At 38.4% G+C, this 25,543-nt stretch overlaps 4 protein-coding genes across 5 annotated transcripts in view; 2 read left to right on the top strand and 2 right to left on the bottom strand.

Moving 5' to 3' along the window:
* The window catches only part of LOC129361300 (activin receptor type-1-like), a 29,125-nt gene extending 20,665 nt beyond the window's left edge, over positions 1-8,460 (bottom strand). The window contains exon 1 of the mRNA XM_055032063.1: positions 8,100-8,460. The gene's annotated coding sequence lies outside the window, so the exon portion shown is untranslated. The remainder of the gene's footprint in view (positions 1-8,099) is intronic.
* Positions 8,461-10,252: 1,792 nt separating this feature from the next.
* Positions 10,253-13,850, top strand: LOC129361299 (uncharacterized protein C7orf57 homolog). Its single transcript, XM_055032062.1, has 8 exons — positions 10,253-10,344; positions 10,540-10,586; positions 10,709-10,873; positions 10,975-11,071; positions 11,259-11,370; positions 11,581-11,657; positions 13,138-13,230; positions 13,548-13,850. Exons 1-7 carry the CDS (start codon positions 10,271-10,273, stop codon positions 13,220-13,222), a joined length of 657 nt encoding a protein of 218 aa, XP_054888037.1. The 5' UTR covers positions 10,253-10,270; the 3' UTR covers positions 13,223-13,230; positions 13,548-13,850.
* Positions 13,851-14,964: 1,114 nt separating this feature from the next.
* Positions 14,965-17,647, top strand: upp2 (uridine phosphorylase 2). Its single transcript, XM_055032447.1, has 7 exons — positions 14,965-15,141; positions 15,221-15,335; positions 15,420-15,578; positions 15,699-15,813; positions 15,919-16,128; positions 16,211-16,357; positions 16,888-17,647. The coding sequence occupies exons 1-7, from the start codon at positions 15,089-15,091 to the stop codon at positions 17,028-17,030; spliced, it is 942 nt and encodes a 313-aa protein (XP_054888422.1). The 5' UTR covers positions 14,965-15,088; the 3' UTR covers positions 17,031-17,647.
* Positions 17,648-18,571: 924 nt separating this feature from the next.
* Positions 18,572-25,543, bottom strand: part of LOC129361306 (coiled-coil domain-containing protein 148-like) — a 31,353-nt gene continuing 24,381 nt past the window's right edge. For both annotated transcript variants that reach the window (XM_055032070.1, XM_055032071.1), the window contains exons 11-15: positions 22,493-22,633; positions 21,700-21,818; positions 19,576-19,693; positions 19,256-19,390; positions 18,572-18,806 (exon numbers count right to left, since the gene is read on the bottom strand). In XM_055032070.1, coding sequence (XP_054888045.1) covers positions 18,663-18,806; positions 19,256-19,390; positions 19,576-19,693; positions 21,700-21,818; positions 22,493-22,633 — 657 coding nt within the window. In that variant the 3' untranslated portion in view covers positions 18,572-18,662. The remainder of the gene's footprint in view (positions 18,807-19,255; positions 19,391-19,575; positions 19,694-21,699; positions 21,819-22,492; positions 22,634-25,543) is intronic.

Genomic DNA, 25,543 nt, shown 5'->3' with positions numbered 1-25,543 from the left:
ATGAATTAATTGTAGCAGGCAGAAGCATAGCAGGTTTTTGTTCCTTGGATACACTGCTGCCCTGGGTGTTTGCTCACACACATACAAAGTACTTGCCCTAGATCAAATGTACTCAGAGACAATAGGTGTCTTTTCTCCTCCATGGTGCCCCACCCTGCAAACCATGTACACACCAACAACAACACAGACACACCCCACTGCAAAGTAGATAAGCGTGTGGAATCTTCATCTTTTCTTATGGAATTGCAAAATATCTCATTTGTTTGCTTTCAGAAGTCGAAGAGTCTGGCATACCAAAAGCTTGTTCAACAGTATTTTAACTCCCGCACTCTCAAATAAAAACAGCACATATCTTTTTTTTTTTCTTGCACAAATAGTGTTTTTTCTTCTGCAAGTTCGATCACGGCCTCCTTTTGTGTGAAATTCGCTGAGAGAAATTATTGAAGGTTTTTCTTCACTTAACAAGCCTTTCATGCAGTTATCACCATAGCAATTAGACAACTGTTTTCACACACCCTCCAAAACATCTAAAAACAGCCAATAGAGACGGTCTTTATGGCTATCAGCCATGTTTGCCAAAAGAGGAATGCACAGACATTCATGCTGCAATGCCATCCTTCAAGGTTCACTGGCCTGAGGGCAATGCATCACTGAAAAGGACAAAGATTTGCACCAAGGTGTACTACTTAAACATTATGTTCCTTTAGAAATCAGTGAAATAACACCAAGAAGTAATAAGCCTTGGTTGTCATGTTCTATCTGGCCACACCATGCTAATAATCCCTAGGTAAACAGCTTGCAACTGTACAATAAATGCACCTACGCCACTGTGTGCATCAGTGCGGCTGAATCTGGTTCTGACATCCTGCTGCCACTCTAGCCTTTATAGCCAGCAGAGTTTCCTGCCTTTCGAGAGTAAAGACTTCTAAGAGATCACGGCAGTTGTAAATGTCTTCCACTCCCATTTTCACACATGCCCTGAAATCCTGAACTTTTATGGACATTACCCTTCGTGGCAGGATGTGGGAACGAAAAAGAAAGAAAGAAAGAAAAAACAGCAGTAGTCTAAACAAGCTTTGTACTTTGTTTACCAACCCAACTTCTCAGGGATAAAGTCCAGATAATATCCAAATGAGTGCAAGATCAAATCTAACAGGGAAATGATATCCATTAACTATTTTTTGTAGGTATAATAGCTTCCAATTGAGAACCGTCAAAAGATCCTCTAGCAGCCAGAATTGCTTGGTGTTCAGCTTCATCAGCGCAAAACGGTAACAATGCAGTAAAATACTCCGAAATTCAAACTGGCTAAAGGTAGTTCACAGTAAGACACAGAACAAACACTCTTCAGTGCAGAACCTGCTACCAAGTGAAGACCCGAGCCGAATTCATACCTTCTAATTTGCTCTACTTTTCACCTGCTCACTGTAGTCAAGTGAGTCTAACGGTCACTACACACATCATGGAGGTTGTGTGTACAAGCAAGCCATAATAATCTCAGTGGCGCCAAACACAGCAGATAAAAAACAAACAAACAATGACTTAGAGCATGAGGAGAAAATAGGCCATCTTCTCCAATTACAAAAACTGAACTGGCATTCTGGTGAGAAGTCATGATAATGTATTAAAGAAAGTATGCATCTCGTCTCGTCCGTTTCTTGTGAACCCAACATCATGCTTTAAATCGTCCCTTTAAAAGGATGTCTTCCAAATACCAATCCAAAAAAATAAACACTGAAAATAAAACCCATAACTATGCAACATTACAAAAATTATACTGTTTTGTAAAAATTACCTTTTTGGCTCAAACGCAACAAACATGTTGGACATACACTAAAACATGCCCCTAACAGCTGGAGCACACTGTTATGTCGATCATAACAGATCGACATAAATATATACCGTTATCAGATACAAGATGGAAGATTATTTGCAAATTGTAGACAAAATGCCCCTACCAACAAGACAGCAGCCTGTCGGGCCTGGAAATGAGATCAGGGAGATGTAGCAACTAAAACAAAGCCATAACTTTTCCCTTGAACAGCAGAGTGATAAGACAAGAGCACTGTAGTTGAGTGCAGGGCTTATAAAATGTGTTTTGCAGACTGTCTCCAGAGCAGTCTGGGGTTTGCTGGAGAGAGGAGCCACTAGCACTGCAAATCTATGCGGGTGCGCATCTGTGCAGACAGCAGTGTCTCGCCTCAACTCGCCCTGTCTCCACTGCTCTTCATCCACGTTTGAACACAGAATAGAAGGAAATCAATAACTCCGTGCGAGAGCCACCAGATGAGAAAACGAGGGTGATTTCCTGAACACCAACCAGTGGAACAAGACTAAGAATCTGGCATATATAAAAAGGCAACCCCTTTCATCCCATTCTCTTTTTCTCTCCCTTTCACTTCCTGCCACTCTCTGCGAGCGCAGAGCCCGCAAATCCCAGACTGCTTTCTCCTTGTCGTGATCTGTTTGGCTGCATAAGGCTGATGATTATTAAAAGGCTCGAGGATTTTTTTTTTTTGACTAAAAATAACGCTCCAGACAGAGGGCCCCTTTCTAAAAAAGCTGGACACCAGAAGCAAACGCAACCCACATGCTGTGCTCCTCCGCAGTCTGCTGCCTCATCTGATGCCAGGTCTGTTGCTAGTGAAAGTTTCTCATAAGTCAGCACAAGCACATAAGAAAAAGGACAAAAAATGAAGCAAGGTCGGTATTCTAGACTCCAGGCCGAACCCTGCTCTCTATTTTACTCCTCAGCCTCCACCTCCCACCTGCATAACCACACATACACACAGAATCACACATTCACAGCCCCTCCGCCCTCCCTTACGTTCCCCCCTTTCAGCTTAAGAGCCACCTACATTGAACAGCAATGATCCACAGACGTGTGCTCAGACTTGAAGCAGTCTATCTTGGTCTCATAACTGCAGTTGCCTTGTTAATGACAGACCTTGCGACATGACGCCACACACACAAACTCACCCCCATCCCCAAAAACTCATCTCTGAGAAGTCTGCAGAGCGAACAGTGCTGCTCTCTGGCCACACTTGCATATTGTTCCCGTCGCCGATGATGGACAAATGACTGGGTACAGGGAAGTGATTGTGTTCTGAAATCTAGACCCACTCAGCCCCCAAAAAAATAAAAACATACGCTGATCTGACTTTGTTTTCTAAACTCTTCAGACCACCATGCGGAAATTATACACTCAGACGGAAGAGCTCAAGCAGTGCAATAATAGAAGAGAGTATGGATATTTCAGGAGCCAGAAAGATTTGGGAGCCATAACAAAGAAAATGATCTCGGGACTTCCCAACAAACAAGAAGCTTGGCTAAAGATTTAACAAAATATTAACATCTGAGCTAAAACAAAAAATATCTTTAGGTTTAGCATGAGAATCCATTAGGTTAATCACTGTGTTTCATAAATAGATATTTTCTTTTCAAATAGAGTGGTGCACTGCACTAATAAAGTTACTTTATTAATTTGACAACATTTCATTCTGAAAAATTTCCACAATTCTGAAGCTTGCAAACTTTCCATGATAATTAATGGAAACTTGGTACAATTAATGGAGTTAAATAATAGAGTTGGCACTTTCCGGGGATTTTTAATATATACTTTAGAATAATCTTTACTAAAACATAACTTCAGACAAGTACAGCTGAGCAAATAAATGCTATTCCCATGCACATTTATATTTCTGAATCAAAGAGTCATTTCAATTCATATTTATGAAGAGATCAGTCATCTTATCAATTTGTGTTGCTCAATAAAAAAAAATTAAAAAAAACTTATTCAATAAGAATTTACATTTGGTATTTTTATTTTTCAGTAAAACGTCTCAAGTGTAATCGTTTCATATTTTAGATTTTGCATTGATGTTTTGTTTAAATTCCTCCTAATTTCCGGTGATTCCCCATGAATCACTGCTGGTGAATCACGGGTCAAGTCAGTGACTTGAAGGGTGCCTCAAGTCACAGAGTGATACATTAATGATGGAGGAAAATCCGGCAGGATAATACCTGCATGACAGCTGTAATCTCTAGATAAATATCAGTCAGATTAGTTGAGGGGTTAAGTCTGGCAGCAACTCTTGCAGTATGTCAGCCCACTGATGCAGAGCACTCATATGTATAGTGAACCCACTAAAGTTTTAAAATTCACAGTAACTAGGGAAGAATGTTGCATAATGCACGTCAGATTCAATTCACGTCAGCGGTTTCACATGGACTTCACATTAACCTGAATGTTTTTTTTTATATATCACAGATCTCTAAACAGTTTAACTGATGGATAGCTTTCTTCATCAAGTAACTAGATATAAAATAACTTTCCTAACAAGAACACACATATGACCCATTTTTTCTAATTCGAGTATTTGCAAAAATGAAGACTAATGATCTTGAGGACTTTTCAGGTCCCTCTATTGTCAAATGAACAAATCCATGAATTTCTTAGATCACATGAACTCTGGGAAAAAATGAGATACCTCAATTTGAAAAAGTCATCACTAAAGGCAGGGCAAACAAAGAAGATCAAGGAAAATGAGAACATTGTTTTTTTTTAATGAAATACTTTTAAGTGTGTTCACCTCTACCCATATCTGGACAATTTATAACTCAAAGACTACAGATATCTACAGGTGAGACATCACACACCGATCCATCGTCAACAGCTGCTGAACTGGAATGTGACACTGTATATCTGTGGTGTTCAAAGTTAGCCCTTAAGGGCCACCGTCCCTCATGTTTTAGACGTTTCCCTGGTCAAGCACACCTGAATCAGATGAATGCGTTATTAGCAGGCCCCTGCAGAACTGGATTACTCCTGCAGGAACAAATCCAAAACATGTAGGACATAAGCCCTAAAACACTGGAGTGGGACCAAGCAATTGTTGACTCTTGAGAAGCGCTGCAATACAAAATAATTTGACTGAAGACGCATGAAGGTTGACAACAGTCAATTATTTTGTACGCATTAATATCAGAAACGTGTTAAAGACATTAAAGCATCAAAACTCTCAAAAAAGCTCATTGTCTAATGTAAATTAACTAAAGAACAACAATAATGGTGTAGCCTTAGCTTGAGGTCTGATGGTTGCTTATCTAAATTTCCAAATCTTCAAAAAACTATACATCATTTATAATGGTCATGTAGTTATTTGACTCAATACTAACCAGCATGAGGTAATTTAGATTGTCTTTTCAAGAGAGACAACATCAAGTTGCAGAAGACAAAAAGTTTGGAGATTCTATTCCAAAGTAAAACGTTGAGTCTCAACTCATCCAAATGGAGATACAAATAAATAAAACTAAAGGTCACCAAGAAGTTGAACCACACTCCAATATAGGTTGTCTGACGTCTTCTGATCTGACCACTGTCTGCAAGAGTCCAAGACAGAAGTGCCTCACTGAAAAGAAGTCTGACCTAAGTGACTGGTCAGCTATGGGATTACATTCTCCAGACCACACAAACACATGACCACCAAGTGCCACTTCATACTGGCAGCTGGGACTATGACAAATAACCTGAATGTTTAAACCCTGCCAAAGCTTCTTCGGTTACTTCACAGACTCCAATAACTTCAGTATTTTTACCTGCTGATGATTTGTGGCGGTGTTTTTAGTCTTCTAATTGATCCTGAATTACATTAAGTTATGGCGATTATATACGTTTTGAAAGCGAAACACTTTGCTATGTTATCACACATTATCACAAGCTGCTTTCTAAGAGACACCTTGTTAGTAATAGTCTGGAACCCTTCGCTTTCAGAACCGACTCAACTCTTCACTGCACTGATTCGACAAGGTGTTGGAAACCTTCCTCTGAGATTTTGATCTATACCGACATATCATCATGCAGTTGCTGAATATTTGTCTGCTGCACATCTATAATGTGAATATCTTGTTCCAACACATCCCATGGGTGCTCTATTAGATTAGGATCTTTGACTGTGGTGTTCCGTGGAGCCATATATGAGACTAGTTGGAAATGGATTGGGTTTATTGACTTGATACATTATCCTGCTATAAAGACCCATGAGAAGATAGGTATACTGTGGATATATCTGACAATAGTCAGACCGTGTTAAAAAATGTAAAAATGTACCCTCACATCATTCAACCATGAGCCTGAATCATTGATCCAAGGCAGGATTGATCCAGGCTTTCCTCCTGTTCACACCTAACTCTGACTTTACCATCTTATTGCTGCAGTCCCAAAATGATATTTTGCAGCAGTAGACCATCTGATTCAAGGGTCAAAATATTAATGTGTTCAGAGATGATATTTTGATTTGGTTTTGGTTATAGCAGTGGTCAACAATGCAAAGAATGTGACAGGTTTACTGTTGAAATTTATTTTGGCAATATCAATAGTGTACCATCATAATGTCATCAACAATTCTTATTGAGCTTTGAGAACTCAAGCACAAAGCTCTATGTCAGACGTGGGCAGAAATGGCAGTGCAAGTCCATTCATCTAGCCAAATATATTACTACAAGCAAAGTTTTCATCAAAAATAGCATTCCACAAAATATTCCACCCAATAATTCAGTCCAGTTGTAAAAGGGATTGATTTGGCTTTTGTTGCCCTTCTATCATAGAGAATCAGTCTGATTTTTTTCTTCTGACATTAATAGGAAATTTGGGACCATTTTCTGTCAACATGAGATATGGTTGTGCATGGAAATTCCAAGAGATCCGTTTTTCCAAATGCTATTATTAACTAGTCTAGGGTTGTCAAACTCCAGACCTCAAGGGCAGGTGTCCTGCAACTTTTAGATGTGCCTCTGCTGTACCACACCTGCATAGAACAATTAGGTCATTAGCAAGGCTCGGGGGAACTTATCTACACAAGGAGGAGGTAATTAAGTCTTTTCATTCCAGTGTTTTGTACCTGTGGCACATTTAGAAACTGCAGGACAGCGGCCCTTGAGGACTGGAGTTTGACACATGTGAACTAGTCCATTGGACTCCCGCAAGCATACCACATTCAAAGTGACTCAAATCCCGTATTCCCCCTCCATTTTGATGTTTAAACTTCAGCAAAGTGGTCTTCAACTCTAGTTGCTCTGATGCTTCTAGTGCCAGGTGATTGGCGCATTAGCTCGTTGCATAATGAAGTATTAAAAGAGGTTTTCCTAACAAAATGACCAGTGAGTGAGTGAGTGTTTAGGTGTGATCAGTCCAATGCCTCCAGGTGTGTCACCATAAAATTAACTGAGTTGCAGAGGGGGAAGAAAAAGAACATTCTGCTCAAACTTCCAGAGAACATGACCCCTAAGGGAGGCAGAAACCAGAGGAGCACCTAACCCTGATGCATTATCATTCACACATCTTCAGGACAATTATCTGCTGAGTGTTTTCAGACAGTTTTAACACCCTTATAATGAAGTTTACACCCTCTCATCAGCAAGCCTACAGGCCTCTGCATGCATCAAAAACCATTTCCCGTTTGACCAGATTGGCCCAAAAAAGAACGATAATAAACCTGGTTACTTTATCGTTGATTTTTTTTTTTTTTTTACTTTTTACTTGGGGATTTTTACTGGATTTGTGGTTTTGACTTTAGCTGCGCCCCCCTCCTGCAGGACTGAGATTGTGATGTTAATATCGCCCAACATGCAATGATGGGACCCAAACCACAACGACCCTTTGAGAAATACAGTTTGCATGACAAAAAAGGGGGGAAAAGAAAAAAAAAACTCAAAGTCTCATCAAGCTGCGTCCAGTCTCCAAATGGAAGCGAGAATCTTAAAACCTCTGGCAGCTGCAAAAGCAGACCCGCTTTTTCATTCTTTGAGCCTGACGCTCATCCTACCCAGTTTATCAGTGAATAACATCAGCCTGAGGCATTCACTTTAACAATAATAATCATTAAAAAAACAAGATGTCTGGACGTGTGACATGTGTAATTAAGCTGTGTGTTCAGGAAGTCTGGAATGATTTAAAAAAACAACTGAAAGCGTTTATTTTTGTGTGGCTAAAAAGGGAGGGGGGTTTACAGAGCCAGGCTGAGACACAGCAACCTCCAACAGCAAACAGACGAAACTTTTCCACCGTCTGCTATTTTCCAAAACGATGTAGTTAAACTTACCTTCTAGCTATTTGTTTCCCCAAAGTGGTTCGAAATGAGGATTCGGTTAACCGTTTCGATTACTCTGCCATCTCCCGAGGATCCGCCGACAAAAACCCGACTTGTTTTCCAAAGTCTGGCAGCAGAGTCTTCATGACGCCAACATTATCATCCGTCGGTCGCTGGTTGCAATTTCACAAAGAAGAACCGGCGAAAGTCAGTGAGTGCTGACTCCGAGAACAGAACCCAATATAAGGTGCATTTTACAGCCCGGTTCTTCTTCACAGACAGTCAGGACAATCCCGGGGGGGCTTCGAGAGTCGTACTCGAGCGGCAGCGTTTCAAGGCAAATAGCCAGGATTGGCGGAGGAAGTTACCTTGCAGGGACTTACTACTGTGTGGGGAAAATATCATTAAGTCGGAGTTGTGGCGCGAGTGTTTCCGGTAATACTCTTCAGAATAAAACTCAAAATTCTCTTCCATCAATTTCGGAGTTCGAGTCGTATTAGCTTAGAAAAAATGGAACAATAAAAATAAGGTACTAACATATACTTTTTAGACTCTGGAATTGTCATTTGTGGTGGCAGCATGTTCTCATAGCTCTGTTACTGTTTGTAGGTGTTTGTTCATCATGTTTCTGATTGAGGTTTTGCATTTTTTGGGGCAGTTATTTGCACTAACTTTGGATGCTGTGGAGCTGAAATGATTTTTTTTCTCTTACTTTTTATTTTATTTTATGTTATTTACCAGCAATGTGTAACTGTGATAACAAGGTAAGGTGTTTACAATGAGCAGCTGATTAGCACCTGAAAAGCTTAAGAAATACCTGAACTTTGACCTCAAATCCCAGAGAAGTTGAAAAGGAGGCTTTATGAAGGAAGCAGCGCAGGACCAAAGAGCAGAGAGAGAAAGATGTTCAAACTATTACTTCTAACAAGCGTAACAGGCAAAGATCATATCAACGACTTCAGCATCTCTGCCAGGCTTAAGTGAACAAGGAGAGATTTAAAGAGGATCCGCAAAAGCAATTAAGGTGCATTTGCCAACAGTCCAGTATCATTCATATTAATGTGAAATATTGTTTCTATTTATTTCCACGATTTCCTTGCATACAAATTGCAATTTATAGTTCCATACACATGAAGTTCAAAAAGGTATTTTGCATGTGAGAATTGAAGTGTAATTCTGCATCATATTTTTCCTCAGTCTTTGAAAACAAAGTTAAGATGTGCAAAATATTGAAGTCGGCAGAAAAGCGTCTACATTAAGCACTACTTTGATAATTGTCAAAGTTTGCTAATAAAAAAAACAACAAAAAAACATGTTTCCATAAAAATTACTTATTAGGAAAAATAAGAAAAATAAGACCAAGGCTCTCACCAGACAATACACAATTAGAACTAAGCCCAATGGCAAATAGGAAGTTGCTTACTAATGTAAGACTTTTTTTAAAAAATATTAAAAAGGTACAACAAAGTTTTATACTGAAAGTAGAGGAACTTCTTGCCGTCCCTGAAATACTTACTAAGCGACTTGATAGCCAGGCTTTAAAGGGACTTTGGCTGCTCTGCGCATGTTCACAACATTGAAGGAAGAAAAAAAAAAACGAAAAAAAAAAAAAAAAAACTCCACGCTTCAAGAACTGCCTGGGCCACAAACCTGACACTAGAGGTGATTCGAGTCAAGTAGCTTTTAAAAACATCTGTCTGCTTGAACGTCTCCCTGTCTGACTGTCTAAAACTGATAGGAAAGTTTTGTCTTACCATTTCAGTTTCAAGCATTGTTTTAGTCATTAAAACAATGCTAATTAAAGAACTAATTAATTAATTTAGTTATGTCTGGAAAAAAAAAAGTTTCTTCCTGGTTGGTGAAACATTCTCCCTCTGTGCCTCAGCTCATATCTCCCTGCAGCTTTTCTCCAGTCACTGAATCAAACTCAGTTTGTTTGCTTTGTCTTGTCTCTCTGAGTGATGCCGTCTTTTCTACCCTGAAACCTCCAGCTGCTTTTCTCTAAGCGAATAATAATCACACGTTTTTCTGTTTCGAAGAAAACATGTGTTCTTTATCACTTCCGCAGGGGAAACGAGTTGCCGTTTTGAACTGAACTATAACTGCAGTCTAATATAAAAAAAAAAAAGATACGGTAGATGTGAACAGTTCTCGAGCAGCAGCTGTTAGAGGAAGCCGTTTCTATGGAGACGAGTTCACAAAGTTCCAAACAGAGCGGGTGCAGCAGCTTTTTCACCGCTTGCACGATGAATTCAGAGTAAGTGACGCGAGGCTGTGCTCGAATATGGACTTTATCTGACTTTGTCAGCGTGTTTCGTGTTGTTTGGTGTTCACAACGCGGCTCGGTGAAAACCAACTTCTCTCCTCCGCCAAGAACAGTTAAACGTCGCACCGTTTATGCTAGCATCGGCTACGATGCTAATGTTGTCGGGTCTGTTTGTGTTTTCTCCAGAAATTTCTTGCTTTTCTCGGGTACCTGCGATGAACCAGGGAAATCTGGCAAGTACAGCTGCTTATGCTTTAAACTTCATTTGAATTCGCGGGGTCGAGGTTACGTCGCTGAGAAGGTCACGTTGCAACACATTTTTTTTTTCTGTGTATGTCTGTTTGCATTGAAACAGGTGTCAGAACTGGGTACAAAACACAAGATGGGCACATCTCCCAGATCCCTGGACTGTCCCCGACCATTAGCACCCCACCCGAGGAGAGGCTCAGAGGGAGAAGAGTGGCGGTGCTGGAGAGCGATTCTGACTACGTAAAACTTGCAAAGCAAGGAGGACACAAGGGTAAGAGGCATCTTGTTTTGCCTTATTAACGATCGTGCTTTTTGTTCGCTTGTCATTACCACAGATGAACACCTTATATTTGCTCTTCTGGGGTTTCACAGGGCTTTTGTGGCATGAGGACATAAACGTTTTCGCAGCGAATGCGTACAAACCTCCAGACTGGTTCTGCACTGCATCAGGAGACCTCCCCACGCCAAGGTGTTTAAATAATGTCATATGCCACGTTTTGTTTAATTTGTGATTTAAAAAACAACAACAACAACAAAAACACTACAGTGTGAAGGAACCATTTTTGAAAACAACTTTATTTGCATCAGTTGAAAATAACATTAAGTTGTGTAGTTTTGTGTCCTATCCTTGTTTGTTCCATGGGGATAATTTACAGCATTGAGCAAAAAAACCCTGGAGCCTATTCACCAGTAGAGGCTCCCATTGGGACTGAGGACACTTCACCAGAGGAGGAGAAAGATGATGAAGACAGCAGTGGAAAAGAAAAGGTGTGCAGTAATTAATCACATGGGGCAAGTTGTACTAATCGAGCTTGTTTATTCCACTTTAAAGCTAAGCACTGTGGCTGCTCATGATGCAGTGTGACATTACATGCTCACCTTTTGGCCCAGTTTTGTTTCTCATTTATCTTAACTCAGCACTGGCATACACTGCCACGCTGTCAATACAAATATTCTTTAACTTTATTCTGTTTTTAGGATCCAGATGCTGATTGCAACCAGATGGAGAAGTTGCAGACTTCCATTCAACATGAGAGAAGCAAGTATAAGAGAGTGTAAGTTACTATGGTCACAAGATGGTGCTGTTGTTCTTTGTTGAACAGAGTGCCTAACACTCCCATAAACAAACTAAGCTGTTAGTTTTGATAAGTAACTGAGCTTCGGTACTTATTGGACTAAAAAAGAATGGAGAAGTTCAGCTATTGCTATGCAGCATTAAGAATCCACACTGAGATTTAATAGTTGCCTCCATGTTTCTAATTTATGCTTCAAGATATTGAAAATAAGTTTTGAGACTGTTTCGAGCTCTTAAGGCAGCAATAGCTTTATGTTTTGAATAGGAATAGCTTGGGTTTGATTAATCCCGATATTTTCTCATTTATAATTACTGATGCAATGCAAACTGCTGCATGATTGGGATTGATTGTGCATTGGCATTTTGCTATTTTTTTTTTATAAGTCTTAAACCTTTTCTCATTTGTTGCATTGTAACTTATGTGTGCAATTCCAGAGTTTTACTACTTTGTTCTGATCTGTTGTATACAATCCCAGCAAAATAGATTTGTTTGTGGTTGTAATGTGATAAAATGGAGAAAAAAAATAGTATGAGTACTTCAAGCACTGTACAGGAAGATTCTCTGATTGCTGCTCGCAGAAATATTTGCATGTTTAATGTCTTTTTAATATAGTCAATTGACATTTTTGTAAGAATCTCTTGGCGCTGCATTTAAGTCAAACAGTAATTAGCGTAAGTCATAAGCTTCGTAAATTCTACTAACTGTTGTGATGACAAAGCAGAAAAGCTCATGGGCACGTTGCACGGTCAGGTCAAATACAACAGAACAAAGTGCAATGGCTTCTAGAACAGTTTGGATGTCCAACTGTTTGTTTTGGCTTGCAGCTGATCAGAGCTGTGTGTTCCAGTAGCTCTGGGAAAACGTCAGTGACGTGTCAAACGTCACTGACGTTTGACACGTCACTGACTCCAAAAGACGCATTGCTCACCGCTGCAGAGACAAAACGGTTAGGATCATGTTCATAACAAAAGGAAAGTTTTAAAGACACACACACAAAAAAAAGAAAACTCAAAACAAAACCAGTTTCAGCTTCTTTCTGTCTGGCCCTAAAAGAAAACCAAAGCAAAAGAGAAAAATGTAAAAATCCTCTACCATTCTTAACTGAGTTTTTCTTTTACCTCTTTCTGGTAAAATCTTTTCAGGTGATGTGTTACTTGGATGACTTCCTCCATTTAGTTACTTGGTGACTAGAAAAAGTCAAAGACCAGATCATTTTGGAAATGCCAGTTGATGATTGTGTGTGCTTTGTTGAAAGGAAGCATCTTTAATCAGTAGCCAGAGTTTATCTCGGGAGACAGAGTCGGGATTTACCCAACAGTTAAAGATCTGTGTAATGTTTAACCTATGTTAACTCTATTTATCTTAAACAAGTACACACTTATGTCAGTATTTCTGGACGAAACTGTACACTGCTTTCAAAATCTACTTAAAACAATAATAATTTTCACTGCTATTTCAGAACTTTTGACAAGAAACCAGCTCCTGTTGACATGACTAAGCTGTTACGGTTTGGCTATGCAGAAGAAAGCACACCTCAACAGTGATTCATCCAGTAAGATGTGCAGCAGTATGGTTACAACCACTTTATCATTGTTAAACATTCCCATTTTCATTTTATCGTGCTCTCAGAATGCACTTCTAACGCGATAAAACAAAATGAAGGCAAGCTGTTAAGCAGTGTATTGATTTTATGTGACTCCTTTATGAATAAGCACCATGAAATGACAAATTTGCTATTTAAAACTTTAACGTTTGAACCATTAAGAAATTTATGAAGCATCCTGACAGTGTTATGTGGATATGATAGTGACGTATGTGGGAATGATTAATGCAGCGACTCTTGCTCTTTTTCCCTTTCCATGTCAACAGACTGGAACACTGCCAGCTTCGCAGAAATGAGATGCATGCACTTCAAGAACAGTTGCCATCTTTTCTTCTGACATTAACTTCTCAACTTTGCCCTACTGAGCAAGATCAAGCATTTTCCTAAGTTCAACATCTTTAAAAGTGTGAAAGTGATGAATTATGCCTGTAGAGTTGTATTTATTCTTGCCTGTAAGTGGTGCCTCATTAATTTAATCTGTTACGTAACAAAGGGGCATTTGTTAAAGTTTCTCTGTGTATGTGAAAATGGGTAAACAATTACTAAAATAAAGTTGAAATTCCAAATGACTCTGATTCTTTTGCTCTGCTGTTTTGCACCCAGATCTTCCAGATTCTTTACCTGGCTGCCTCACAGTTTTTTGTAAAAACAAAACAAGCTTCGATGAGTCTCATTTCTGTTTTTTTTTACTTCTGCAAAATTTAAAACACAAATTGTTTAGATTGTAGGTATTTGTATTTGTCCTCGATTGCATTTTGCAAACTATAATTGGACGTCTTTGCTGAGTGGTTTTTCAGACCATATCGAGACTCTTGCTTCAAACCAGTATCTACGTGAGGTCTTTTGTTTTTAAGACTGAGACAAATTTCATATCAAAACATTTTATTGTGACCTCATTAACTTTATCTCCTTCCTAAAGATGATATGCTGTGTGATGACTTGACATTCCTATGGTGTTTATACTTGTGTATAATTGTTTGGACAAATAAATGTACCTTTTTGCATTTAGAAATTGCATATAGATGCACCGAACTTGTAGAAAACTAGTTTTTACATGATGTCACACGAAGAAGCAGTGTGTTTGAGGTGGTGCCTTAAATACGTTTGCAGGAGTTATTTTTATTAATTTGATATTTAGCAAAATCACATAATTTTGGCAATTCTATCTAACCTAAAGTATGAAAGGTTTTGTGTTAATGCAGCTGTAAAATAACATTTTTTAAAAAAGTGCCCTGTGAGTATCTGGATTCTCAGATATTATGATAATGTCTGAGATAATCATAAAAACAATTATCTGCTGTGTTTATCATCTGAATGAACCATTTGGTTGTTGTTTATACATTGAATGTATTCTATGTGGTTGCTCTGATGTCAAACTGTTGCATGTAAGGGTCAGAAGTTATCTCCATGTTCCCTCTGTGGGTTTTATCCGAATGCGTCATATATTTTCTGAATTCAGATTGGCTGAATTGCAGAAATTACACACTTCAGGGTTTTCTCATACCTCATTGTTGATGTCTCTGACTGTTACTATTAGATTTTTTTTTTTTTTTTTTTTTTTTTTGCTGTGGTTCAGTATTTCTACATTACTGTACTTCCCCTGTTTGTTTGTAACTGGTGGATACTTTAAGCAGAAGCGCAAGTCATGCTACTCCTCTTTTCTGGACCAATCAGTGGCTAGGTCCGGGGTGACGGCTATATCAACTCCACCTTTGGGTTGACTTTCATTCAAAACTTGAGTGCTTCATAGTTTCACAGCAAATAGGTAAGACATTTAAGACTTTATTTCACAGCATCACCTAAAGTCATGGCACTGATTCTTCTCAACTGTATGGGGAATGAACGCAACGACTGCATCAAGTGAGTGGTTTGTGTTCTATTGATTCTGTGTGGACATTGGAGGTGATCCTGTGTTTTAATATGTATAAAATACTTCCAGAGAACAGGTTCAAGTTAGAAATCCGTATTTGGACACAATGGAGGAGGACATTCTGTACCACTTCAGTTTGAGCACAAAGACTCACAACCTTCCAGAGATGTTTGGGGATATTAAGGTTTGTAAAAGCCAAATTACAGAAATAAAAGCCAACCTGTCAAAAAACCAAAACTCACTGTGTTAACTGGTTCCTCTCTGTTAGTTTGTGTGTGTGGGTGGCAGTGCGAATCGAATGAAGGCTTTTGCCCAGTTCATGCACCACGAGCTGAAACTGCCGGGAATCCCAGAAGATCTCAAAGATATCTGTGAGGGGACAGATCGCTACTGCATGTACAAAGTGGGACCAGTGCTCTCCATAAGTGTAGGTATTCATTTTTACAGAGATCAGTGTAAACTGCGCTCATCATCACAGACAAAAGTTAGAGTTCTAAAATATGAAATTTGCAACTTTTAGAGGGTGTTTTTTAAAATTTTGTTGTAGCATGGCATGGGTGTCCCTTCCATCTCCATCATGCTGCATGAGCTCATTAAGCTGCTTCATCACGCCCAGTGCCGTGATGTGGTCTTGTTTCGACTGGGAACATCTGGTGGAGTCGGTAAGACATGATTATTTTTTCTCCCGCCGACAATTTTATTTTTTTTTTTACATAGATTTTCATCTTGAAAGACCTTATAAAACCATTGTAATGTATCATCTGCAGGTCTGGCTCCAGGCACGGTGGTGATCACTGATAAAGCAGTGGACTACTCTTTCCGTCCCCAGTTTGAACAAGTTGTTCTGGGTAAAGTTATCACTCGGAGCACTGAGCTGGATGAAGGAGTTGCCAGCGAGCTTCTGCAATGCTCCTCTGAGTTGCAAAACTTTTCAGCCGTCATTGGAAACACCATGTGCATCCATGACTTCTACGAAGGTACTCAGCAAAACATCATTCATAATTCACTTCCGAATCCTCTTGGACTCATCATGTACTGAAATATTCTGTATCTCTACAGGTCAAGGCAGACTCGACGGAGCTCTTTGCTCTTTTTCTCATGAGGAAAAGCTGGAGTATCTGAGAAAAGCTTACGAGGCTGGAGTGAGGAATATCGAGATGGAATCCACCGTCTTTGCCGCCATGTGCCGAGCCTGTGGCCTGAAAGGTGTCTATTTATAACAAATTGTTGAACACTAGAATGACCCAGCACAAGTGCTGTGAACACATCAGGCAATTAGTCTAATTTGATGTTTCAAGACAGACAGAAATACACTTCCTGTCTGAGCAAGAATCTCCAACATGCTGCATCCTTTGCAAAATGAAGCATTTCGAGCTAAACGTGTAGAGTCTGCCTTATGATAAATTCATCTTTAATTACATTAGGAAAATCTCACACAAATGTGCACTTTTATTCAGTGAGGACAAAAAATTCAATGTTAAAAAACATTTGGACCTCTCACAATTTTATTGTACTATGTTTAAACTGCTTAGAATTAATCATTGCACAGACACTTTTCATCAAAATGTGAAAGTCAGGGAGATGTGTGTTGATCTAGAGCCGAGAAACAGCTGGAATAATGATTGAAACCTTGCAAGAATACTTCCAAGTATCCTATCTTTAGACGAGGCAGCAATTAACCATAAGACGGTGGAACAGTATCGTACCATCACTCATCACTTCCTTTCTTTCGGCAGCGGCTGTGGTGTGCGTTGCCTTACTGAACCGCTTCGACGGCGACCAGATCACCTCCCCTCATGACGTTCTGGTGGAGTACCAGCAGAGACCCCAAGTCCTGGTGTCCCACTTTATCAAGAAACGTTTGGGACTTGTTGCCTGAACGCTCTGCCCTCCTGTAAAAAACTATATATAGCCATGTTGTATATACATACACTGTACCTAATGTTAATAGTTAAATTAGAGAAATATTTATGCTTTTTTTTAATGATTTATTTGATGAAGCTGAAATAAATATTTCACATTGCTTTTTCAGATATTTAAGTATGTGAAGCATATTTTCATATTAAATGCATTATTTTTGTAAGGCAATACAAAGCTTTATAATAATGTGTTGTGTACGCTTATTTTCATGTTAATATGAACCATCATATATCTGCCACCAAAGCTGACATCCATAGAGTGGTCTCCAATGAGTGGTCTCAAAATAAACATATTTTGATTTTGTATCAAAATGACTGAAAATTAAATAGCACCTTATTGAAACAAAACAAAAAAAAAATGTAGGTTATACTGTAGCTTAGACAGTGGTGATCTATTGTTTGAAAGGTATTTCTTTGTATTTTTTTATTGTTTTTCTTTCTTAAAGCAACACAGACAATAAGTTGCAATACTACATGTTTTCAAGATATATTTACTAGAGTTTGCTATACATATGTCATTGTAAAAATAACTTTATGTAAGCAGTCAATAAATAAATAAATAAATACCCATCAGCAATTCCCTTGTTAGATGTGAACTGTTGCAATGCAAGATCAATGTTGTTCATGATGTTTATAACTCATAATAGAATTTCAGTCTTAAAATAATTGTTAAAATAAAAGTTCCCTTTATTTCATACTGGAATAAAGGGAACTTTGGAAATACCTCAGCAATGGCTGGACAAAGCATCAAGTGTTATGTATTTATGTTTACACCAGGCATGAAGTACCAGACTTGGGATTAGACAGGAGAATTTTTTTTTTATGGCTGGCATTAATAACTTCAAATCACTGTGACATTTTTTTACATACATGGCTTGCAAAACTGTATTCTCAGCCATGCACATTATTTTGTTGATCTAATGAATCTGTCCTTATAAATTCTAATAAACTAGTGTTTCAGCTGCAAAAAAGCAGCTCAACTGTATGTAACTCTGACAGCATGTTGAAGCAGCATTAATAACAAGTCATCAGAACATACAGCAAACAGTATTTAAAAAATCTGCTGCAAGATTTTAAGATATTATTAGTTGAAGAGCTTAACTGGCATGAGACAACAAAATATCTGTCACAGTCAGCATCTGAAATGTGTCGAGTAAGTTACGGCAAATGGTAAATGTTATGGCATTTAGTCAGTCTTTAACAGGGGCCAGGTGTTCACTATTGATCAATGTTTATTCTGAAATGACTCAGATCAGGATGACGAATGACAAACATTGAGATGGGAACATTCTGAGTTTACATCTATGCTGCGTTGTTTAACTCTATTAAGATCTGAGGTGATGGTGGTTCAGTGAATTTCAATAGGAAGATTGTGGATTTGATTCCAGCTTCCCCCGGTACCATGTCACCTACTGATCTGCGTATCAGTGTATGAATGTGTTCAAGTTAACTGGTCAATGTGGTGACAGTGTAAAGCACCTGAAGCGTTCAGTACAACAAGAAAAGTGCTACATGAATTTATTTACTGGTTTAAATGAAAGAGAAAAGAAAAATGCTAGGAACAAAACAGTATGAGCCAAACACAATTCTTGTCAGAATTTAAGTGTGGATTTGGTGTCTCGCCTTGGTGGTTTAAGAGGCTTGATTTGGGACAGGGCCTCCTTGGCATACTGGTTCTGGTGTACTCCAGCTTCTCGGAAAGCTTGCTCAGCTCGGAGTCTTGGATCTGACACAATCTGGGAGACAGACATGCAACCAGCATGTAGTAAATAAATTACATATTTACAGCTTTTTCCATTAAATTATAAAACTATTTTTATTTTTTTCTTCTTGCTCTGAACTGGGACAAAGAAGCCACAGATACAGCAGCCTCAGCAGCTTATTGATTGAGGCATGGTGTCCTTGGGATCATGGCTGTGTGTTGATATGAGGGCAAATTGTCCCTTGCCTTGTGTATTTTTCTTGATGGCATGGGTCAGTCCCAACTAAAGTGAAACAAAACCTGAACAACTGATTGTAGCTGAAGAAATCTGGGGGGGGGGAGTGATCTGGGGAGTGATTGTCTAAAGTCAATACATCGGGAGCAGAAACAAGCAGATTGAAGCAAATGATAATCAACCCGGTCATTGGCATCTTTTAAACAACAGATAAAGGTGAGTGGAGGGAAGATATTATCATTCCTCACCTGTTTGTCTGTGTACGTGTTAATACTGTAGAGAGGCCTCTGCAGCTCAAACTCTGTCTCACTCAATTGTCTGCTCCTCCAAGCTTTTGTAGCCGCCATCATCCTCTCTGGGTCGGCCTCTGCCATCACCTCAACCTGAAACGACGATATAAAAAGACATTGATATTGCCAACTCACGGCTGTCTTCTCACTTGCAACCAAAAGGTGGCACTGATGTTTCTGCTCAGGTAAGGATGAGTCCAGTTCTTCCCTTGTGAGTAATTTGGACTGACAGAACAAAGCTGAGTGGCTCAAACTGTTAAGGCTGGCAAATAGCTCACCTGCTTTCTGAGAGCTTCCAGACGATCCTGCCTCTCTTGTTCCTCCCTCTGCTGCTCCAGCTCCTGCCTTTCTCTCTCCCTCATTCGTTTCTGCAACACATCAGCGCGAAACAGCACCCTAAAGGGAGCAGAGAGAGAGGCTGTCGGACATCAGGCCTGGATGACACCTCTGTTCCTTGGCCACAGCCAGAGGCAGCATTACCTATCACTTCACCCCGAACCTGCAGGTAGCGGTAGGGCTTAATGGCGCTGCCAGATTGCAGCTCTTCTCAGATTGTCTGTTTTTATCTCTTTTTTCAGCCCTCCCACTTGTTCTTCCTGACAAAACGCAGTCTAAAAGCTGCGGTTTACTCCATCATGAAGCCGCTTTAACATTATTCCTCATCTTGCCCCGTACGGTGCCACATCAAAAACTTGAAAACAAAGTGCATTTTGTGAAACATCACACCTGTCAAGAGTAACTGAAACCCGATGGAAACATACACTTTTAATAACCTAGCATTTTCTTTTTGCCTGACGTTAAATCAAATGTAACCTTTTCTGTGGTAAGCCGACACCTGAAACACACTGCTTTCTTGTATGATTATGGGAAAATCCAAATAATTCAATAATCCAGAAGTCTTGTTCCTCTTTTGATGCAATATCCAGACTCCAGAAAACTACATGTTCAGTTGCAAGTTACATGAGAGCACAAATACCATGTGGACGTCTGGCCATCATGCAGTTTAAGAAGGAAACTGGTTCTGTGTCCCGACTTGTTTTGTTTGGATTTGTGCAAATCCACACCAGAACAAAAGCTCTGCAAACATGCTGACAGTAAATAGCATGAATAGCTTCAATGAATCAAAAAGCAACATGATCCAAAAGGTCACTGAGAGCTTAAAACCCTCGAATGTCAAAAGAGTTCTTTGATTCAATCTAGGATCCTACAAGTCCAATCGAAATAACCAGCAAAGTCAAGCAATAGCAGCGTCTCTTACAAGTGGTATGCACAAATGATATAAATAGTGTGAGCGTATCTGTAAAATTGGAGCATATGTATGGTACAACCTCAAAAACTGCAGTAACTATGTTATTTTATCTTTTCATATGTGGCTTTCTTTGCAGGTAAAACATTTTACTGGGTTTTTTTTTTTTTTTTTTTACTGCAACAAATAGACAAATGGTGATCATAGAACACTGAAAGAAACACCGGTCTTCTTTAAATCAATCACATTGATATAAGTATTTTCATAAATTGTGACTGTGCTTCATGCTCACGTAATCAGTAAATCATTGCCTACATTACCCTTTTTTTAGATGGGAACATGACACAGGACCTTAAAACCAACAGTTGAGTGCTGTTCCAACAGACAAGCTATTAATCTTTAATTATGGTTGAAAAAAAAGTCATGTTTCTCAAAAGTCAGAAACACAATTGTTTTGAGGAAACTGGATCTATTGCAGCCATGAGATAAGACATATTACAACAAAGCACACCATCAAGCATTGTCCAATTTTGATTGCCAAAGCAAGGAAATATGTGCATTGGAAGCTTTATTGATGACTTTTACTCCCAACAAAAATCAGTTTGTGGGAGCCATGAGAATAAGGCAGAATTAAATAAACAGATATAATCAGTGTGATTATTGACATCACATCATCCATCCATCCATTATCTATATCTGTTTAGCTTGTCAACGTTGAAGGAGGGGCTGGCGCCTATTCCCAGCATTCACTGACAGATGAGATCCACCGCAGTCCAACACATGGACACACAGACCAAACAACCTTGCAAACTGCACTGACTTGTGCAAACCATTAACCTAACGTAAGAGTACCCAGAGAGAACCCACGCATGTTCAAACATTATTGGTCATATTGAGTACTTCAATTAAATTGTTGAGGTCGTGAACTATGAACTTTATTTTATTTCCAATGCTTTTGAACTTGTTCTTATTACACGTGAATGTTCTTCCTGGAATGACTAGAAATCTCCCTCGTCATAGATCAGGATTCCCAACTGTTTATACTATTGTGCCAAAGCCGAAACATATATGTAAAAGCAACACCACATCGAATGTATTTTTACTTGTTAAAGCACTGACATACAAAGAAATGAGGTCCCTCTGTCCCAGCACTCACCTCTCCCTGTCTCTTCTCGCCTGTTCTTCCATGGCGCTCCTAAGAGCTGCGAGTGCCTTCTGATCCCTCTGTTCCAGCAACTCCCTCCTTCTCTGCTGCTTTAAATAAAACAGTCTCAGCTGGAAGAGCGAAAAAAGGAAACACGACAAACAATAGAAAGTTAACAAGAAGAGCAATCACGCAGCAACAAAGTTGACTCTCAGAAAACTCCCAGGATCATCATGTCCTATTGACTGAGGCAGCAGGAATCAGATAAATATAAATCGAGAAAATGAGATGAAATTTCAGGGTCTGCCTGATTATTGTGCTAAATTATACGGAATTCAATGAGGCCTGAATGTTCTCATTAATCAGATAGCATCCCAGGTTGCCAGTTCCCCCCACAGCAGACCCCTGAGGAGAGAGTTAATTAAACAGTCAGACACAAACACATTTTGGTATTATCACACCTATGTGTTCAATAACTGAAACGGATAATCAAAATCCCTGTGTAATGATAATAGCACATGCTTTCAATTTCATAACATACAGGGTTTTCTTTTGTGTACATCATTTCCATTTTTGCATTGACTTTTGTTTTGTTTTGTTTTTTTCCATTGACCCAGGTTCATCCTTTTTAAAGCAAATCAGATCAGACCAACACAGATTATATCAACATCATAAGTAATGTATATCATTAAAGCACTCCTTGCTACTTTTATTTCTTTATAGAGTTTGATACATTTGCTCTTCATTACAGATTAAAAAAATGCTGCAGTAAGTAACAGCACAGAAATATAGACAAAGTCTTTACTTTCTCTTTCTGGTTGAATCTCATGGCAACCTCCTTCTCCTGCTCCTTCTTTAATCTCTCCTCTTCTTCCTCTTGACGTCTTGCTGCTATAGCTGCCTCCAGCTTAGCCACCTCCTCCTGCTGGGCCCGCCACTGCTGCACCTATGAGTGCACAACGGGAAGAAACAACAACAACAACAAAAAGCAGATTATCATCAATGCAAAGTGGCTTTGAAAAAAAACAACGAGCTGCCAAAGTGCCAAATGGATGCCAAAGGAGATGGCAGAAGTGATTTTCACACTTTATGTGAGATCACGTCTGGATTTGTCAGAGCACTAAATTGTAAAGAGAGTAACTCTGAGGTAAGTGACAACCTGCCGTGCAAAAGTGTTCATAAGTGGAGAAACTCTCTAAAATTTTGTCACATTAAAACATTGAAGTTTAATATTTCATCGAGCTGTAATGTGATAGACCAACACAAAGTTGAGCATGCTAAATCAAATAAAAGATCGTTAATGCTCCATATTGAGATGCATTTTATCGTACTATCAATTCTGACCAGCTCTTTTCCACAGTTTTAACTCCAAGCAGTCAGCTGTGTCCTTTTGTCTTTATGAACTAATGTTCTCTATCACACCTCTGAGTTGATTACTGAACAGCTGTATTTATACAGAGATCAAATTACAAACAGGCATTCCATGTAATAATTAAGTGTCTTTTGAAGACAATAGGTGGCACTGGATTTTACTTTGGGGCGTCTACAAATGGGGGCTCAATGCAAATGCACACCACAATTTCAGATTTAATTTGCAAAGGCCTTCAAAACCATTCAATCATTTGCCTTCACTCTCACAGTTAATATCTACTTTGTGTTAATGTATCACATCAAATCAACCCATAATTTTTATCTGTAATTTAAATGTGACAAATTGTCACATTAAACCTACAATCTGGCGTTAAGTTAGTGCTCTTCATTGTGGTGTAAAAAGACAAACAGAGGAGTCACTGTTTACAGGAGCAAGGGACAGTTTCGCTGTGCAGCAGCACGTCTGAGGCCTGCTGAGTATTAAGTGTTGCATTTGACAGGGCAGATGGTTTCACAGATCTATCAGAAGAAAGTTTAGAAATACCCAAAGGGATGAATTTAAAATTAACATGCTCTCACACACATTAGCACCAGCAGTTATCATAAAGTCAATCGTTCCTGACGGGCTGGCTGAGATAAAAGCAGCAGCTGTGTGTTTAGGAGGGGGACTTCAAACGATCCGGCCTCTAATCCACTTCTATTTAACAATGTTGAGCCTGCAGATAAAGCACTGTTCCTTTTTAGAAATCATAATATTTTCTCACGCAGACTTTTAGTCCTTGATCTGACTTGATATGTCATTTTAGACACGGAAGATAAATCTAAAATATTGGAGATTAATGTTGTCTTTAATGTAATTCAGATTCAGAAAGCTCATCACACTTTTTTTTAGTCAGTGTAATATGTCTATACGGACAGCGAAGGTAATAGTAATCCTGCTTTCTGTAGCGCAATCTGGTGATTGTGAAAGGGCATGGTATTGATTTCAATGTATTCTGGTGCTCAGTGAAGCAAAGCATTAAATGTACTAAACCAATCACAGAGTTATGTTGCTCAGCATTGATGAAAGACTTAGGAATTATCTGGTCTTCCAAGTTTGATTTCTTGGAAAATACAGTCAGTAATTAAAAGTAAGAGGGCAAATAATCTCTTGTAAATAAGTAACTACAAATCAAATAATGCAATCTATGGCTAAAGAATGTGAGAGTTGATTTTAGTATAAATTACTACAAAGACAGATGAAAAAATGCTGTTTTTTTTGACATTTTTATGTCAAAAAAATTTTTTTGACAAAAATGTCAAAAGATTTTGACATAAAAATGTCAAAAATTAAGACAGTTTTTGTTGACAAAGATGAATCATTATTGTTATTAGATTTTCTTGTACTGGTATTTGTGGCACAAATATATAAAGCTCATCACACGATGTATGTATGTATACATACACACGATGTATGTATATATATATATATATATATATATATATATATATATATATATATATATATATATATATATATGTATATATATACATATATATATATATATATATATACATACATCAGTGTGTATGTATATATATATATATATATATATATATATATATATATATATATATATATATATATATATATGTATATATAATATATATATATATATATATATATATATATATGTATATATATATATATATATATATATATATATATATATATATATATATATATATATATATATATATATATATATATATATATATATATATATACGTATATATATATATATATATACTACACACGATGTATGTATATATATATATATATATATATATGTATATATATACATATATATATGTATGCAAACCTTCATTATCTAGCAAGTTGTCTTTATATAAGTTTGCAAAAGGCTTATTTGCTACCCCTCCTGCTTTTGTACGTCTCTCCTCTGATGTTTGTGTCCTTGTGGGGAAAAAGAAAAGTTTTCAAAACATTTTTGATGCATGTCACATCCCTGATGGCGTAAGGGATGCATCTTTCAGAGATTAAATAGAAATGTGTTGCTTCGGTATAAAATGCATTCTAGGCAGTCAGCCAATAAAACGACATTTCGGTCCATTTTCTTTCTATTTGCTCTCGACGCTGGTCAGAATCACGGGGGAGTTGGCACTCAGTGGTCATTAAGGGGAAGGCAGGGTAACCCATGCGCAGGCCACTTTGAAAATATTTAACGTAATATGAAAAAAAAATAATTCAATGGAATAGGTTACATAACAAAATTAGAAGAAACATCAGGAAAAATTTAAGGGTGGCAATGGTGGCAGGAGTTTGCCTTGTTATTGATGGCTTGAATATAAAATTAAATGGAAGATAATTTGTTTTATGTTAGATGTTGTATTCCAGAAAACAAACACCCATAATTTAATCAGCTGGTAATCCCTGATTTGTCTCAGATATGAGAAGTATGTTCTCAGATCCAGACTGTAAATA

Source organism: Poeciliopsis prolifica, unplaced genomic scaffold (genome assembly GCF_027474105.1).
Source record: "Poeciliopsis prolifica strain line A6 unplaced genomic scaffold, Auburn_PproV2 SCAFFOLD007, whole genome shotgun sequence".
NCBI lineage: Eukaryota > Metazoa > Chordata > Actinopteri > Cyprinodontiformes > Poeciliidae > Poeciliopsis > Poeciliopsis prolifica.
The sequence above is the reverse complement of the archived record's forward strand: the minus strand, read 5'-3'. Positions and strand labels throughout refer to the sequence as shown.